Source organism: Alternaria alternata (assembly GCF_001642055.1).
Source record: "Alternaria alternata strain SRC1lrK2f unplaced genomic scaffold CC77scaffold_22, whole genome shotgun sequence".
NCBI lineage: Eukaryota > Fungi > Ascomycota > Dothideomycetes > Pleosporales > Pleosporaceae > Alternaria > Alternaria alternata.
In genome coordinates this window covers 141,096-158,193 of record NW_017306211.1, presented here as the reverse complement: position 1 = coordinate 158,193, position 17,098 = coordinate 141,096, and the positions used below count along the sequence as shown (strand labels likewise).

At 52.0% G+C, this 17,098-nt stretch overlaps 9 protein-coding genes across 9 annotated transcripts; 4 read left to right on the top strand and 5 right to left on the bottom strand.

The window, feature by feature from the left end:
- Positions 1-471: 471 nt before the first annotated feature.
- Positions 472-3,145, top strand: CC77DRAFT_391961 (P-loop containing nucleoside triphosphate hydrolase protein). Its single transcript, XM_018531500.1, has 5 exons — position 472; positions 530-1,812; positions 1,872-2,403; positions 2,456-2,599; positions 2,656-3,145. Exons 2-5 carry the CDS (start codon positions 628-630, stop codon positions 3,039-3,041), a joined length of 2,247 nt encoding a protein of 748 aa, XP_018381622.1. The 5' UTR covers position 472; positions 530-627; the 3' UTR covers positions 3,042-3,145.
- Positions 3,117-4,831, bottom strand: CC77DRAFT_391914 (hypothetical protein). Its single transcript, XM_018531498.1, has 5 exons — positions 4,511-4,831; positions 4,325-4,459; positions 3,964-4,271; positions 3,705-3,908; positions 3,117-3,655 (listed from the first exon to the last, which is right to left on the bottom strand). The coding sequence occupies exons 1-5, from the start codon at positions 4,523-4,525 to the stop codon at positions 3,193-3,195; spliced, it is 1,125 nt and encodes a 374-aa protein (XP_018381621.1). The 5' UTR covers positions 4,526-4,831; the 3' UTR covers positions 3,117-3,192.
- Positions 4,832-5,058: 227 nt separating this feature from the next.
- Positions 5,059-6,690, top strand: CC77DRAFT_971361 (short-chain dehydrogenase/reductase-like protein). Its single transcript, XM_018535835.1, has 4 exons — positions 5,059-5,088; positions 5,137-5,639; positions 5,726-6,013; positions 6,088-6,690. Exons 2-4 carry the CDS (start codon positions 5,472-5,474, stop codon positions 6,535-6,537), a joined length of 906 nt encoding a protein of 301 aa, XP_018381620.1. The 5' UTR covers positions 5,059-5,088; positions 5,137-5,471; the 3' UTR covers positions 6,538-6,690.
- A 422-nt stretch (positions 6,691-7,112) lies between these two features.
- CC77DRAFT_1024095 (succinate-CoA ligase) lies at positions 7,113-9,064 on the bottom strand. Its single transcript, XM_018525806.1, has 6 exons — positions 8,825-9,064; positions 8,650-8,727; positions 8,502-8,574; positions 8,352-8,451; positions 7,407-8,292; positions 7,113-7,330 (listed from the first exon to the last, which is right to left on the bottom strand). The coding sequence occupies exons 1-6, from the start codon at positions 8,876-8,878 to the stop codon at positions 7,196-7,198; spliced, it is 1,326 nt and encodes a 441-aa protein (XP_018381619.1). The 5' UTR covers positions 8,879-9,064; the 3' UTR covers positions 7,113-7,195.
- Positions 9,058-10,382, top strand: CC77DRAFT_1024094 (hypothetical protein). Its single transcript, XM_018525805.1, has 2 exons — positions 9,058-9,297; positions 9,363-10,382. The coding sequence occupies exons 1-2, from the start codon at positions 9,113-9,115 to the stop codon at positions 9,913-9,915; spliced, it is 738 nt and encodes a 245-aa protein (XP_018381618.1). The 5' UTR covers positions 9,058-9,112; the 3' UTR covers positions 9,916-10,382.
- CC77DRAFT_1024093 (3-ketoacyl-CoA thiolase B) lies at positions 9,973-11,752 on the bottom strand. Its single transcript, XM_018525804.1, has 2 exons — positions 11,266-11,752; positions 9,973-11,206 (listed from the first exon to the last, which is right to left on the bottom strand). Exons 1-2 carry the CDS (start codon positions 11,407-11,409, stop codon positions 10,109-10,111), a joined length of 1,242 nt encoding a protein of 413 aa, XP_018381617.1. The 5' UTR covers positions 11,410-11,752; the 3' UTR covers positions 9,973-10,108.
- Positions 11,753-11,781: 29 nt separating this feature from the next.
- Positions 11,782-12,922, bottom strand: CC77DRAFT_1024092 (putative nuclear transport factor 2). Its single transcript, XM_018525803.1, has 6 exons — positions 12,821-12,922; positions 12,621-12,641; positions 12,455-12,519; positions 12,320-12,391; positions 12,170-12,268; positions 11,782-12,120 (listed from the first exon to the last, which is right to left on the bottom strand). Exons 1-6 carry the CDS (start codon positions 12,822-12,824, stop codon positions 12,007-12,009), a joined length of 375 nt encoding a protein of 124 aa, XP_018381616.1. The 5' UTR covers positions 12,825-12,922; the 3' UTR covers positions 11,782-12,006.
- Positions 12,923-13,071: 149 nt separating this feature from the next.
- Positions 13,072-14,751, bottom strand: CC77DRAFT_391676 (NAD(P)-binding protein). Its single transcript, XM_018531496.1, has 4 exons — positions 14,352-14,751; positions 14,238-14,300; positions 13,929-14,183; positions 13,072-13,881 (listed from the first exon to the last, which is right to left on the bottom strand). The coding sequence occupies exons 1-4, from the start codon at positions 14,640-14,642 to the stop codon at positions 13,456-13,458; spliced, it is 1,035 nt and encodes a 344-aa protein (XP_018381615.1). The 5' UTR covers positions 14,643-14,751; the 3' UTR covers positions 13,072-13,455.
- A 564-nt stretch (positions 14,752-15,315) lies between these two features.
- On the top strand, positions 15,316-16,986 carry CC77DRAFT_391765 (5-methyltetrahydropteroyltriglutamate-homocysteine methyltransferase). Its single transcript, XM_018531497.1, has 3 exons — positions 15,316-15,778; positions 15,830-16,487; positions 16,538-16,986. The coding sequence occupies exons 1-3, from the start codon at positions 15,564-15,566 to the stop codon at positions 16,886-16,888; spliced, it is 1,224 nt and encodes a 407-aa protein (XP_018381614.1). The 5' UTR covers positions 15,316-15,563; the 3' UTR covers positions 16,889-16,986.
- Positions 16,987-17,098: the final 112 nt, after the last annotated feature.

Below are 17,098 nucleotides of genomic sequence, written 5' to 3'. Positions count from 1 at the left end.
GCGAACAACCCCGCATCTCTGTGCAGATACCTTCACAAGACACACTGCATCACTCAGCCCATTGTAGCAGAGCACCATGGAGCAAACAGGAAGGGAACAGCTACAACAAGCTCCTCGCGATATGGTTGACAAGCCTCTCGACCACGCTTCTCGCCCCGCGCCTTGGACCCTCGACAACACACGTAAGGTACAAATGGGAGGACAATGGGATGCTGGATCTCTAGACGTGATAAGAGGTTATGCCCCTCTTGCACGGGACGCGGAGACTGCGAGAGGGTTGGATTGGCAACATCTGAGGCACGAAAGCAAAGAAGAGTTCACGGGACACCAAGACGATGCAGACCCTCGAAGAATAGATATGTTTCGCTCTAACACCCCAGATAGTCCGAGAGAACCTGATCTTGTTTCGATTCCAGCGCAAAAAGAAAACCCCATGGAGTATAGAAAGCGAGGTATGAGATTTGATCGTCCTGTAAGCCATATCAGACTTGAACGGGAAGGAGAATGAACTAAGATGTGCAGACCAAAGACCTCTCATTTGAGCAGTATTCTCGGCCAAAAATCCCACCTAGAGATGTTTCATGGGAAACCTCAGATGAAGAAAGCACCACGAGCTCATCAAAATCGATGCGGTACCGACAGCCACCAAAGCAGCAACGTTCAGTCCCGTCACATGGCATAGCCTTCGGTATAACCCCGTCGCGTGCGAAAAAGAACGATAACCCTTCGGAAGCAATATTGGCCGAATTAGAGGCCCTCAGAACGGAGAATGAACAACTACGACGGAGGGCTATTGGAACACCCGCTCCTACTCAGCTCGCGGTACCTGCGTATACCGGCAAAGTCTTCCACATACTTCAAGGAAAGGTGTATCTGGACGCGCCACGTTGGGATTCTGACGCTGGAGGATCTCACGTCGTGTTGCGGGCCAGCAACCCGGTTCCGAACATGGGGTACTATCTAGAGCGACATCCCGAAATAGCCTTCGCTATCGACAAAGGCTATGACGAGCGTCCACCCGAGGACTTTCGCGAGCTCGTCACCACGGACGGTTTGTACCGCTCTCCGAGACCAACGACCCAATCTCTCTCGCTCATTGCTCCTGCGATGCTGGACGCAGTCGACCAGTTGATCCAGCACATACCCAGGTTTGACGACTACTTCCCCAACTTCGATCTTCAGGAGGAAATTCCGGCACCGTATATGTTCATGTACTACAGCGCACCGTTTATATCTGAACTATTACCTAGACTCGACATACTCAGTCAAGACCTAATCAGACAACTGAAAGCGACTATCGAGCAGAGTCACGGCAGCGAGTACGAATCAGCGAAGCTGAAAGCAGAGCAGGGAAGGGTGACGCACAATCACCTTCATTATCTGTTTCGTCCTGGGGACGTTCTCGTCAGCAACGGTGCGGATGGCCACGCTCCTCAGGCATACATTGCTACAGGCTGGGTCCAACGTCGGGCGGCTGGCTCCGGCAACAAACAAAAGAAGTCGTCCTCAAAGCACGGGGACCGTACCAACGGTGGACCCAGTCGCAAATCAACTCAATATATCTGGGACATTCCAGTGTGGTACTGGGATTTCGACGGCAGCTTTGCGAAACACCAAACCCGTATAGATATTGTCATGTCTCTGGGTTACGAAGAGGATTCGATCCGAATCAGGGATCTCAACATTTACCCCATCCGATATGCGGACGAAGAGATTAGAACGCTGCTCGAGAAGAGGGGCAAGACGTTTTGGTCTCTTCGGCACAGGAAATTCATTTCTTACATGCGCTCTGAGGGAGATGAGCTTTACAATGTATGTCCGCGAAAGTGGAACTCTGTGGAACGTTCAAGTGATTAACGAAGTGACTCTAGATCGAGGACAGATATATGGTAGACACCGAAGCGTACAAAATGATATGCCCTGATACGAAGATCGCACAACAACATCTCAGAAACGCGTTTGGTGCTGTGGCTATGGCTCTCGATGAACCACCTGAAGAACGCGACGTGCTTTTAGTGGTTCCAACAACCATCATGGCCCACAATCTAGAGGAGAAACAATGGAGTGAGCTTCTCGTCGACCGCATTACCGATGTGACATGGAACAAGCAGGCCTTCAAGGACCTTGTTGCTGAACCAGAGACTAAGGAACTAGTTCAGGCACTGGTCATGAAGCAACTGAACGCCAAAAGGTCGACTGACTTCGTGGCTGGCAAAGGAAATGGTCTTATCATGCTTTTGCACGGAGCTCCTGGAACTGGCAAAACGTTCACGGCTGAGGGTGTCGCTGAATTTGCAGAGAAACCGCTGCTTCGTGTGACTTGTGGTGACATAGGAACAGATGCTGAGGTTGTCGATCAGCGACTTCGTGCCACGTTTCGACTTGGGAAGTTGTGGGATTGCGGTACGTTGTCTCCCATTTCTTTGACTACTGAAAGCTGCTAAAAAAAGTATAGTTGTGCTTCTAGATGAGGCGGATGTGTTTCTCGAAGAGCGTGATATGAAAGATCTCAAAAGAAATGCCCTAGTATCTGTATTTCTCCGCGCACTCGAGTACTACGATGGCATTCTGATACTGACCTCAAACCGCGTTGGCACCTGTATGTCACACTCATGATCATCGAGGTACAATAGTGGTGCTAACAATAAATCACAGTCGACGAAGCCTTCAAGTCCCGCATCCAGCTCGCCCTGCATTACGACAACCTCGGGTTCATCCAACGTAAGAAGATCTGGCGCAACTTTATCGCGCGTATGAAGTCTCTCGAAGAATCCTCAACAACAGATCTCGAGGACATTCTCGACCATATTGATGAGCTCAGCAAGGAACCTATGAACGGACGAGAAATCCGCAACGCGATCACCATTGCACGGCAGTTGGCCCAGTTCAGAGAGCAATGCTTTCAGTATTCACATCTTAAGCATGCTATCAGCGTGGGAAATCGATTCAGCAAGTACCTCAAGGATCTGAGGATGAACCTGACGGACGATATGATTAAGCAGGAGGATGGAATCAGGCTAGCGCCAGCCGGACTCGAATGAGAGATACGAATGCTTTTCTAATGGTTGATTGCGAAGCTGCCTGGTCCTCAGCCTCTCACAAAGTACTTCACAGTATAGCGAATGCGCGCTGAGATACTGCTTGATCCTATTGCTCGCTGACGCAGAATACATGCCGCTAGCCAGCAACCATTCACTCGCGACTGACTTCAACATGCCGACTAACAACAATACTATCCTTATTGTTATTCACAAACCGATCGTTCTTCTCCAGAATCTCCTTCTGGCTCTCGCTATCGCTCGACACGCTACTACGACCGCCGCGAACCTGAATCGAAGGAATATGCCCATCCTTGTTGTCCGCAATGGTGCCGAGCTCGACTTCGTGGTCGAATGGCTTGTAGCGATGCGAACGGCCACCGTCGCCACTGATGCCGTGCGGTGTACCTCCAGAGTGAGGCTGCTGAGAGCCGCTGGAGCCGAGGTGCAGGAGGCGTTGAAAGAGTGGGCGAAGGGTTGCGATGTTGCCGACAAGCATACCAAGGGCAGGTTCGGCGTAGCCCCAGATGAGAATGTTCGCGAGGCCATAGAGGTAGTCATGGCTGCTTGTCAGGCCGACGGTGTACTTTAGGCGAACTAAGCCAGAGACCGATGTGCTAAGGGGTTGTTAGCAACGAACCATAGCCAGAATCATGGTTGTCATACAAGATACCTAAGCCCAGAATGCCGGCAACTGAGATCTTGGTGTTTCTGTTCATTTGCACGTTCCACAGAAGAGCGATTGGCATGAGTGCCGTAGCCCAATCGGTGAAAATGTTGACCGATGTGCAGAAGAAGTAAACGTTCTGCAAGTAGACTGATGGCTCGCAGTGTGTCCCTTCTGCCATAAGATCGGCTCTCCAAGCAGCCCTAGAGGTTGAGTGATTAGCAGTGCTCGAGCCGCCGACGATCGCTTTGTACTTACTCAACAGGATGACATTGGAAGATGATGTAAAGAATGGCTGCTAGGTTGGTGGCTGCGCAGAGACCCATGATGGCGTAGTTGATGTAGATGAAAATCATCCTTCTTCCAGCTATCCGGTTCAACATGAAGGCGATGCTCAGCTTGATGAAGATGATGGAGGTGCAGTAAAAGATTTGATAGAAGAAGAACCAAAAGTACGCGGTCTCCACATATTTCTGATTGCCAGGCCGAGCGAAAGTACTGTCTTTGGCACCGATGCCGTAGTAAGAACCGATAGTCGTGACAATGGTAAGAGTCATAAGAGGCAACTGTGACGAGTGAGCTGCAAGATTTTTGATATTCGAGAAGGATGGATACGTACGCATCCAACTGCCATTATCCAATCCTCCAGAGCCCAGCTCCGATTGGTGATTCTGACATATGTGCGCATACCCATCGTTATGAAGGCCAGCAGTCCTGTCGTGAGGACCGTCGCCGTGAGGTTTGGGCCTAGATCCTTCTCCACAATCAGCTCTACATAAACACGTCTGATGTTAGTTCAACTCACCTCATGAAGCACCATAATGATGATTTTCTATCGATCAGAATGAGTGTTGAATTGTAATACGTTGGAGTTGGTTCTCTCAAACAACCCGCAACGCTGGACGGGCATGAAGTGGTGGGGGAGCTTTTAGCATTATTGGTGCCCTCAAGTACGGAATGCAAACGGTCTGGTCCAAGGCTCCAAGGGAGTGGAACGCTTTACCTTCACTGCCTCGTATAAGATCGTCCCAGAATTTCCCGGAGCCCCATTCACCCGCATGGATGCGCATCCTGATGATCGGCGTGCTGAGAAAAGAACATGCAGTGCGTCTCCACCATCACGACTTGTCTTGCTGCCCCTGATACTCGATATCACTTTGTCTCGTTTTCGGCTACGTGCATCGCCATGGATGCTGTCACACCTCAGGATTTCGCCCGAGATGACAGATCGCGCGTTGGAATGAAGTTTGTGTACGACTGTACGCATCTCTGGTCAAGCTTTCGAACGCGAACACGATTTGTTGGACGAGCAGAGTGATGCTAATGGAGGATCCAGTGGATTTCGGACCGTTGTGGAAATTTGGCGTTCTGCATTGATCTCAGGTGAGTGAGAAGAGCAAGGTCGGCGATCCTACGCTAATTCGAATAAAGATATGATCATCCCGTTCCTCCTCGCAATCATTCACGGCTGGCTTCGCTTGGGACGTTCCGCAACTTTAACGACCACTGCCGGGCTCCCCGCTACTGACGTGCCAACGCTTGTGAAACATGGATGTACTGGGAATACTTCCCGGTGCGATACGACGACGCGCAGAGGCGAGTATCGCGGCCTAAATGCGGGGCCTCATACTCCTGAAGCCTCGCATAAGTTATCGCTATCGTCTGGGTTCCGTAGCATCTCTGATTAGTATCCTTCTTGTACAGCATTCCACCATATCGGTCGTATCCTCCCGATCCTCCAAAGCCCAATTGCAACCACACCCACCATGGCAGACCTAAGCAAACTTCCGAAAGATTTCTATGTCACGTCCATGCAGTTCACCAAAAATGCACACCAAGACGTATACCCTGCAATCGATCCCAGTAGCCCAGAGCATAGCCTGGCAGGAAAAGTTGCAGTTATCACTGGAGCTTCGCGTGGTATTGGAGCCATGGTATGTTGAAACATTATTCACAGAGCACATCGCCTTTCACAACAACCTGGTGTCATGATTGCGTGTGCTAAGACTTAGTCCCGCAGGCCATGGTACCAGCCTTTGTAAAGGCAGGCGTAAAGGGTGTAGTACTCCTAGCTTCGAATGCCGAAAAGCTCACAGCTACCGAAAAGTCCGTCAAGGCGTCCAACCCCACCATCGAAACATTGACATATGCTCTCGACATCTCCGACACCAAAGCCGTTGAGGCTGCCTTCGAAGCGATCCGGCACAAGTTCGGCCATGCGGATGTCCTCATCAACGCCGCCGGTGCCATGACAGGAGATGGACCGAAACTGCACGACACAGACCCCGATCAATGGTGGAGGAACTTTGTAAGATCCGATCCCGTTCCTTAACCCGCAGTAAACTGAGTCGTTTTTGGATGGAGCTGACACCTCGGTTGTAGGAGATCAACGGAAAAGGCAACTATCTGCTCATCCGCTCGTTCCTGCGTTTGTTGCCGAGCCCCGATACACCTGCCAGTATTGTCAATGTGAGCTCGTGGCAAGCGTTCTTCACGGTTCCACCGCTCGGCGCATACTTCATGTCAAAGTATATTCTAGATGCCCTGGCTACGTACGTCGCTGCTGAGTACCCAAATGTTACCGCGGTGTCGATGCACCCAGGCCTAGTCGCTACTGATATGCTCCGCGAGCCCTTCCGATCGCTCTTCAACCAGGATAGCCCCGAGCTTGTTGGCGGTACTGCCGTTTGGCTGTGTCAAGAGAAGGCCAAGTTCCTGAGCGGACGCTTCATCGCGGCAAACTGGGACGTGGAGGATCTGCTTAGCCGCAAAGAAGAGATTGTGAAGGACGACCTGCTCAAGCTGACGCTCAAAGGCCAGTTTGGAGTATGAGCAATGTGATCAAGTGTATTGTAATGATCGAATTTTCAAGCGAAGGCTATCGCCGGACTACGGACACATCAACAAGTATTGTCCACCGATAGTTATTGGTAGTCCAATTGTAGATGCACGCTACTGAGATCCCTCTTACATACTATCCCGGAATTGTTAGATGATTTCGAGTCTGTCTTTGTTATTCGATCGGATGGTGAAACGCTCTGCAATACTTGTACAATGTGTAAGTGCTGCGAGGGATGAGCAGATTGGAAATGTGGATGAACAAGTTCGCAGTACAGTGATTGTCCACGAAGCAAGACAGCGCTCTATGTAAAAAGGACATTGAGATGAGACTGTTCTGAAACGCCAGAATTTTTGTCATTATATTTTTGATCCACAGAACGAGCTCTGGTCTTGTACGTGGAAGTCTGCATTTGCAGCGTGGTAAGGCGATACCTCGGTGGCACAGCTCATCAAAGCACAAGAAAAAGCACACGCAGGTCGCGCGGCACAGCATACACACACACACACACACACACACAACAAAAGCCATCATCATCGACCAAACAAGGATTCAGAACATCGGCTCACTGGCCGCTATATCTACAAACCTGTCATACTCGCACCCAGTCAGCCGAGCCCGCAAAAAGGGGAAACTCTAGCCTGAAAGTGCTCAAATACCAAGTGTAAACTCAACACCGACATCAATGTCTCTCGCCATCTTGACAACCTTGGAGAACTGCACCGACTTCTCGGCGGCGGCCTGTAGGTCATCGATGGAGAAGATCTTAAGACCAGAGTCGTTGAGCTAGATAGAAAATATGTGTCAGCATAATATCCTCTTCTTCGTCGAATCGAAGTGTGGAAAAAACAAAAGAACTTACAAGCTTGTGAGCAGCCTCCATGTTAGTACCCTGTAACCTAGCGATAACCGGAGTCTTGAGGTTCATCTCATTGACAACCTGAATCAGACCCTTAGCAATAGCATCGCAACGGACGATACCACCAAAGATGTTGACAAAGATGGCAGTAACCTTGGGGTCGCTGGTAATCAGGTCAAACGCCTGCCTGATAGCTTCGGGTGTAGCACCACCGCCAACGTCGAGGAAGTTGGCTGGCGCGCCGCCGTTGAGCTTGATAATGTCCATGGTGGCCATGGCGAGACCGGCTCCGTTGACGAGGCAGCCAATGTCACCGTCGAGCTTGATGAAGTTGAGACCGACTTTAGCGGCCTTGACTTCCTCGGGGTCTTCCTGGGTGATGTCGCGCCAGTCGAAAACCTCCTTCTGGCGGAAATCGGCGTTGTCGTCAAAGTTGAGCTTGGCGTCCATGGCGAGGACCTGGTGGTCGGTGGTCTCAGAGAGGGGGTTGATTTCAATCTGGGTGGCGTCCTTCTCCATGAAGACCTTGTACAGCTTCTGGATGGTGTCCTTGGCGTCCTCGATGCACTGCTCGGAGAAGCCGAGTTCGTTTGCGATGTTGCGGGCAATGTCGTCGGTGACGCCCTTGTGGATGTCGATCGGGGTGGTGATGATAGCCTCTGGGTGCTCCTTTGCGACTGTCTCAATGTCCATGCCTCCTTGCGACGAAGCGACAATGACGGGGCCTTGTGACGCGCGGTCCATGAGGATAGCGAGGTAGAACTCGCGGCGGGCAAACTTGCGGTCGACAATGAAGACGGAGTTGCAGAGCCGGCCGGCGGCTCCCGTTTGCTTGGTGATGAGCTTGTGGCCGATCATCTGGTCGGCGAGGATGGAGGCTTCGCGGGGACTGCATGCTATGTTAGAGGGTGGCCGCGGTGCGTGGGGTGTGGTCGTGTAGTAGCATACGAGTAGACGACTCTGACACCGCCCTTGAAGCCATTGTCAAAGGTGCCCTTTCCACGACCTCCAGCAAGAACCTGGGCCTTGATCACGGCGTCCTCTCCGCCTGTGCGCATTAGTCCAGAACAGGTGCATTCTACTCTTGTTGTCGCATACCAATGTCCTTGGCAATCTTCTCTGCCTCGGCGCCGCTGGTAGCGACACCACCCTTGGGCACGCCGATGCCATACTGAAATCCTGGTTAGACATCTGACCCGTGCTGCGAAATTGGGGGATATGCGGTGGAGGTGGACTATTTGCGTACCGACTCGAGCAGGGCAGCGGACCTGTATTCGTGGATGGCGAGCCCTCTCCTTTGCTGGGAGCGCATCAGTGGTGTCTCCTGGCACCTTGTTAGCCCATGGCCCTCATTTGTGGTGCACGCTGCGTAAGAGGCTTTCGCAGCTTTGCAGGTGGGCTAGGCCCGTGTGTATGCGTACAGCAGCAGCGCGAACAGCGCGAGCCAGCGGCCGGGCGCGGGCAAAGTTGTACATGATGTCTGAGCGGCAGACACACGTCGGGGTATATCGAGAGGTGGGTTGAGAGGGGGGGTTAAAGCTGGAGTACTAGCAGCTGGTGTTGCTTGCTTCACAGGGCTGTTGCGGACGTCTGCTAGCGCGCCGAGAATGAACCGGGTCCTCAAAAATATCGCGGCCGGGAACTTCAAATGTTTCCAATGTCAGGCCCCAGCTTGATCTATATCGAGCCCCCACATAGTCGCAAAAGACATGTCTAAGAGAACAAACGACGGCGATGTCATCGCCAACCGCATAAGTCTGCTCGAAGCAAAAGGACAGAAGCTCTTGGCGTCGCTGTACGGATCGCGCCCTGACTGGGACACCACATATGATGCTACCCAGTCACGGGATGAAGACGATGACCAAGATCTGAAACAAAACTATGCTCACGACAGGTAAATCCGATGCAACCGTTTTCATGTTCCATGAATTTATTTGCGATTCTAACTCCATCCTACAGAATCGGTCTTGGCGGTATACTCCCTAAGGATATCGAAGATGGCAGCTTTACCCGCAGGATAGTTACCTCGGACGATAAGCTTCTACAGCAGCTGATCGGGAAGAAGAAAGCAAAAGCCCATATTTCTGCAAAGCAGGAAGCTGCGAGACCCACTGCAGCAGCCAAAGCACAGCAGTACAGGAAGCAGGCTGCGAAGAAGGAAGAGTCGGATGACGACGACGAGGGGAGGGCCGCTATATTCAAGTCCAAAAGGCAGGCAAAGAAAGAGAACCAACAAGCCAAAAAAGTCGACAGCGATGACGAGGATGAAGAGACAAGGGCAAAGAGGTTAGAGGGCGGCGCGGTGAAGGAAGAAGAGGGGGCGTCGAAAGAAAAAGTAGTCATGGAAGTTCAGGCAGACGCGAAACCTGTCAAGCGAGAGGACGATGACGAAGAAGCGGAAGCAGACGTCACGCAACCAGCTCCCAAGAAAGCGCGAACCAAACCAAAGAGTTTCCTTGACGAGATCTTGGCCGAACGATCGAAGAAGAAGAGCAAGAAATCAAAAGCATGAAGGCCTACCAGGAGCCGCAAGACGGAATCAATCAGTGTACGATACAACGGCGTTGCATTTTTCTTAATTCGATACCCAGTGTACCAGCTTCGGAGTAGACCTACATACAACCCATGGCGAAATTAATCAATGAGCCTAATCTTTTCTTCAGGAAAGAGAAATAATTCATGAATTGAATAGACATCCATTCCCTCTATTCCCGCACAATCAAACTAGCCATCCCCATACCCGTCCCTATACACTTACTCAGCACACCAACCTGCTCCCCACTCCTCCCCATCTCACTCAACAGCGTCGCCAACATCCTCCCACTCGTCGCCCCAAGCGGATGACCCAATGCAATCGCGCCTCCATTCGGATTAATCCTATCCATCTTACTCTCCAATCCCAATTTCCTCACGCAGTACAAAGCCTGACTAGCAAACGCCTCGTTGATTTCCCAAACATTGACATCCTCCGCCGTAAGACCAGTATAATCGAGCAACTTCGGTATGGCCAAAGCGGGACCAACGCCCATCTCATCCGGCGAGCACCCCACAACCTGTGTACCCGCCCACTTCCCCACAATGGCGGATTCAAGACCGAGCGTGGTAGCAGTGGAACGACGCATCATGAGAGCTGCGGACGCGCCGTCGGAAACCTGCGACGAGTTTCCGGCTGTACTTGTGCCGTCTTTGCTAAAGGCTGGTTTCATGGCTGCTAGTTTCTCAATCGTCGTGGTCGGTCTGATGCCATCGTCCTTGTGCACCGTCACGCTCTTCTGTGTCTCGGGGACTTCAGGCTCAATCCAGCGCGTAGTGACCGGTACAATCTCATCGTCAAAATTCCCGCTAGCTTGCGCTTTTGCGGCGCGCTGCTGTGATTGCGCTGCAAATGCGTCTTGGTCTGCCCTGCTTACTCCATATCGCGAGGCGACGTTCTCCGATGTTATGCCCATGCTCATTATACAGTCTCGAGCTTCTTTTACCGGACTGTCCTTCATCTCGGGCCAGAGCTCCGTGGGAATAGCTCGTGACCCGTAGTTCCGTGTCATGCTTTCCATGCCGCCAGCAATGCCGACGTCTATTTGGCCCACGGCGATGGAATTCGCAATCGACGTTATGGCGCTGAGACCAGATGCGCAAGCACGGTTGACGGTGCTGAAGGACGTGGTGGTCGGTATGCCGACGTGGTTGGCAGCCATGCGACCGGCTTTTGAGCCACCAAGCTCAGCCAGGACGGTGCCGATGCATACGTCGTCTATTTTCGCGGGATCGAGGTTGGGGAACTTCTTCAGCGTGGCGGCGAGGACCTGGGGTGATGGTTTTAGTACTTGGACATGCATCTGTGTCTGGGTGACTATTGACATACGGCGCCTAAGAGTTCATGATCGTAAGCATCCCGCAATCCACCCTTCTTCGCTCGTGTGACTGGTGTGCGGAGTGCGGATAGAAAGACGACGTCGTGGGGATTCTTTTGGAGGATGTTCTTGAGACCCTTTTGTACGAATGCCATTGTCACTAACACTCTGCTGTGAGGAAACGCTAAAAGACAGATGTGAGGGTATCAACGAAACGGGAGACAGAGAGTAAGGTAGAGGCGAGCAAGGAACAAAATGCCCTGGCTATTGCCGCACAATGAAGCCATGGTCGTTGTGAGCTAAGCTAAGCTCCAGGTTCCTCGGAAAGCGTGGAGCTTCCACTTCGGCAAGTGAGCGCGGGGCGGAGAAACGGCGGCAAAGCTCTCTTCCGCCAAGTGAGCAGCGGAAAACAAACCCGTATGCAGGTGGAAAAGGGCTCGGTGCATATGCATGACATGAACGTAACGTGGGGTAGACGGACGTGTTGTAAGAAAGTGCAATGTCAATTTTAAATGATTTCAGCTCTCGACCCAATCATGTAGAACTCGTAAGTAGCTACGTTCCCCAAGGCGACTGCGCCACGCATCGGCTCTCAACCCCATCATCATCCGCCATCCATTTCCCCTGCCAAAATGCTCAAAACCCGTAAAAGGAAACCGCGTCAGTCGTGGCAAAGTCGCAAAGACCCCGCGATTCTCTATGTGCACCTGTAACCACCGCCATGAAGCGAAGCTGAGAGAAGAGAGAGCACTCTATGCGGCGGGGTATACGAGACGGAAAACGTCGTTTAGCACAAACCAGTTGCCCGCATCGTTCTTGAGCTGGAAAGCCTGAGTAAAGCTCATTGGCTTGGACTCGCCCCCAAGCTGTTTGATGTTAAAACGAGACGGAATGCAATACAAGGGATCGACTTACCAGAAGCGCACCAGTCACCAGAACGAGGATACCATCGTCAGCAGAAGGCTGAGCGTCGACGGTGTCGGTGCGATGTTGGATCTCCTGGAATGGCAGGTTCTTCTCCGAATTAGCCCCAGCCCCTGTTGCGTATCAGGGAGTCATTGTTACCTGGAGCTTCTCTACGATGGCGGCTGAACCCTGAGTTCCTTGTGCCTCAAAGGTGAGCATAGAATGCTCCTTCTGTATTTATTTGTCAGCCATCTGCTGCTTTTCGCGCATCTGCGTTTCATCTGAGTCGCATACGTAGAGGGCACCGAGACCAGCGCGGTTACCATCGAAGGTCTTGTAGTAGAACTCGACGAACTGCTCTGGAGCGTGGGTCAGTCGCGTTCGCGGTTTGGCTGGTGGAGCGTGCGAGGAGGATGTGTAGGCGGGGTTGTGCGCGGTGTATGCAGCGGGTGGTACATACGAGCAATGGCGTTGAAGTCGGCTAAGGTGGAGCAGTCAGTTTTGAGCGTGTAAAGAGAACGCGATACGAGAACGACATCGAAGGCGCCTGCTACGAGTTCCGCAAGTTTCGGTGTAGCCTTGCGATCACGATCCGAAGCTGTACACCTGCACCGCATGCGCATCGGAGCCGTGGTAGTGGGGTAGACGCGGACAACTTACACATATTTGCGGTTCCTCGACGTGAATTGTCTGATGGAGGCTGGAGTTGGTTGCGGAGTTGGGGAATGGCTACGCGACGGCGATATGACGATGTGACGTGGAAATCTCGAGAAAGTGTTTGGGCTTTTGCTGTCACTGCCCGCCATCGATGGGCTTCGTTGGTGGGGCACGCGCTAGTCCTGGTACGATCTCGGCCCGACCTTGAGCCGAGCGCTGTCATTTTCTTCCAAGCTCGTCGTGCTTGCTCTTCCACTCCAGAGCGCCATCGCCGGCCAACATCAAGCTTTATGCAGCTTGCAGTGGTCAGCGTCGCGCTCACATTCTACAGGTAAGCACTTCCCATTCATCTTCATCTCCTTGCAACATGATGATCAACACAAACGATAACTTCCGAGTGGCTTCGTAAACCACGGTGAAGTCCAAAATAATTCAAGCTCAACAGGCTGATTGCTCATCTCCACTTTGTATTCTCTATCGTTCGAGGATTTCAAATGCTGACATCTCGTCTTCTAGATCACTATGCATGCGACAGATGCTTTTGCGCTCGATCAAGCGCGCCGCCTAGATAGTATACATAGCGAATCGAATCGTACCAATATTTTACGTCTGCCATTACGCGCAATTCGCGTTGATCTCTACAACCCCTTTTTCTGGAATGACTTGACAGAGTCAACGATTGACTGCTCAAAAGTCTTGTACTTTAGGCCAAGAACGTCAATGGAGCGCTTGTTGTTGTATCCATACAGACCCTTCTCAGGAGTGCCTTCTGGGTAGTCACCGCCAGGTGTGTCGTCGCTCGGCAGGTCTTTGAACTCTGGGAAGTTCTTCTTGATGATTTGGCATAGCTCCTTGTTGGAGAAGTAGCCAGCCGTGACGAAGAAGCGCTTGTTGGCAGCGTCTGGCTTCTCGAACGCAGCTACGTGTGCCTCTGCAACATCGCGGACATCCACCCACAGATGTACTCCACTGGCAGGGATTTCGTCCTTGAATTTGCCCTGTGCAGCCGACAGGATTCGCTGGTTTGACGTGTTCATGTTGTCGAGACTGTCTAGAGCGTGTACCTGTCTTCTGTCAGTGAAAGTGTTTGAACGAGCCTTCTGCAACTTACAATTGGCCCGAACACCATCGGGGGGTTGATCGTAGAGATGGTGAAGTTGGGCTTCTCGTTCTTGACAAACTCCCATGCCGCGTTCTCAGCAAACGTCTTACTCGCTCTGTATCCCATCATCGGGTTCTCCTGCGCCTCATCTTGTGTGATAGGGTTCCAATCGTCCTCTGAGTACGAGTGTCCCGGCCAGAAGCCTTTGCTTCCGTTGACGATGGCGGCAAACGAGGATGTGATGACGACACTCTTGACGGAAGGCTACATGGTCATGTCAGCATGCGCGCAGAAGGTGCCTCATGCATATCAACGTACCGCGCTCTTCTTGATCGACTTCAAGATTCCAGTTGTTCCAATGACAGCAGGGTCAATCAAATCCTGTATTTCATTAGTGGACAGCCCCATCTCAAGGCTTCAAAGTGTACTCACCTTTTGTACGTCTGTAACATTGAAATGGAACGGACTAGCAGTGTGAAGTACAGCCTCGAACGGAGGGTCTGAGATGACTGCCTTCTCAAAAGCATCCGGCTGTGCAATGTCCGGCACAATTGCGAAACTCAATTGACCCTTGTCGACTGCGCTCTTGTAAGACTCCTTAATCTTGTCCGCCTTCTCCTGCGTGCGCACCGTTGTAACCACGCTGTGTCCGTGGTCTAGCAGGATATCGAGTGTGTGTGCGGCGATGAAGCCGCTTCCTCCTGTGAGTAGAACTCGCGTCATCTTGCTTGTATTTCGATTGTAGGTGTTGCGTGGATGTTTCTTCAGGTCAATGTCCGGACTTGAAGCCACGGAGGTAATGACAGCATATATGTAGCTATCGACATCCCACCTAGCGCGGGGTAGCGCTTTCCCGAAACTCGGAATTTACTCTCTTTCGCCGTTGTAACTGCCGCCGTTGCTTACGAAAGCTGTTCTTTTCGTAGTTATATCCGCGGCTCGATGATGCTGGGTCCCCAGAGCATTGCGTCATTCTCATCGATGCGACACCTTTGGTGGGGCATATTGTGTCTTTGTGTCGCCCTCTCGTGGCACGGCAAACAACTGCTGGTCTGCAGCTTCAGGTCGTTTTGGTTTGCCAAAGGGACTGTGAACTTCCCAGTACACCCCACAGCATAGCCAGATCTTCATGTTCGACTTGTTCGAATCTGCCTCCGCACACGCCTTGCGCCTCAAAGTACCCAGAACAGAACGTATTCGCGGTATCGCTTTTTCTCTGCGACAAACTTAGAAGCTATTTGCGCGCATCCGAAAGTATGTGATTGTGGTAAGAAGGGCATCATGGAAGCGAAACCTAAAGACGCCAGCTTCTTTGACCACATGGCTCTCGGCGCTGACATCGGGCGGCGCCTCTCTTATCGATCAAAGGCCCCACCATAGCTCGAGCTGCATCCCACATTGCCTACCCGCCACCTTCAATCGCTCTTCCAATCCCGTCAACGCTCTATATACTAAGCCTCGCTTACTAGCTCTCCGGCGTCTGAGCATGGGTCTTTCGGGGTTGATGAAGGGTCCAGCGGTCCTTAATGAGCGGTGGTGATTGCGGGGCAAGTGGACAAGATGAGGGGCAAAGTTTTCTCCTGCCAATTGCTTCGTTCTCATCTCATACTCTTTGTCTGAGCTATCCATACTATCGCATTGAAAATGTCGTCGTCCCTCAAGAGAAGCCCCCCGTTCCGCGCCGAGCACGTTGGCTCATTGCTCCGTCCCCAGGAGCTTGTGCAGAAACGTTACGATGTCGCGTCAGGCAAAGCTAAGCCAGAGGAGCTCGTCCCTCTAGAGGACAAGACTGTCGCAGAGGTAGTCAAGTTTCAGCAAGATTGCGGTCTCAAGGTAGTGTCGAGTGGAGAGTACACCAGGTAAGGCGGCTGCATGCTGCTAGTCCAAGTCTAGACTGATTGTTTATGCAGGCACATGTTCTGGGGTACCTTCTTCGAAACACTGCATGGAATGAAGGAACTCCAACTCGGCGTTTTGAAGGGCTACACTGTGGACATGTTCCGCGCGTATGCGCCTGATACCAAGTCTTTCATGGAAGCGAAACAGGTCCCTAACCATGTAACTGTCTGCGTCGACAAGATTAAGCACCCCGGCACGTCGAGCAACCAGCGCGAAGTCGACCTTATGAAGAGCCTTTTGCCTGAAAGCGAGTGGAAGAACATCAAGATTACGTTGATTTCACCATCGTGGTACCACTTCCGTTACATGAACGGAAGAGCCTACCCCAAGGACGTTTATGCAAATGACGAAGAATACTTCGAGGACGTCGCGAAGGCATACCAGGAGGAGCTGAAGATCCTCCACGCGCAGGGTATCAGGAACATTCAAATCGACGACCCAAACCTGGCCTACTTCTGCTCAGAAGATATGCTTGCAGGCTGGAAGGCCGACACCACGAACGACAAGACTGCCGACGAGATGTTTGATGCATATGTCAAGTTCTACAACAAGTGTTTCGTACGTCCCGATGACATGCATCTCGGCATCCACTTGTGCCGCGGTAACTACGTCGGCAGCCGTCATTTCTCAGAGGGCGCATACGACAACATCGCCAAGAAGCTGTTCCAGGTACCCATCCTCCCCCATGTGCAACATCTCCTTCGTACTGACCATATCAGGACCTGAACGTCGACACATACTACCTGGAATACGACACCCCCCGCGCAGGAGGTTTCGAGCCACTAGCACACCTTCCCAAGGACAAGAACGTCGTTCTCGGTGTCATCACATCCAAGTTCCCTAAGCTTGAGGACAAGGATGAGATGATCGCAAGGGTGAACCAGGCTGCTGATTGGATCGCAAAGGGTACCGGCCAATCTCGTGAAGATGCCCTCCAGCAATGCTGCGTCAGCCCCCAGTGCGGCTTCGCGTCACACGCCGAAGGTAACAGTCTCGGCTACGAGGATATGAGGAAGAAGCTGCAGCTTGTAAGGAGCATCGCCGACGCTGTATGGCCTGGGCAACCATAGAATGAAGGAATAAGAATAGTTTCGGGGCGGATGGGATGGAAGGGAACAACCTGGTAACGGATAGGAGAGTTCTCGGACGAGGCGCAGCTACCGGGCGGGAGAACGCAGGAACGTACGCCTTAACGCATGCGATTGGAGCGAGTGGAGCATTAAGGAAAAAGGTGTTGTGGAGTTAGACCCGAATGCCGAATTCAACATGGCGTTCGCATG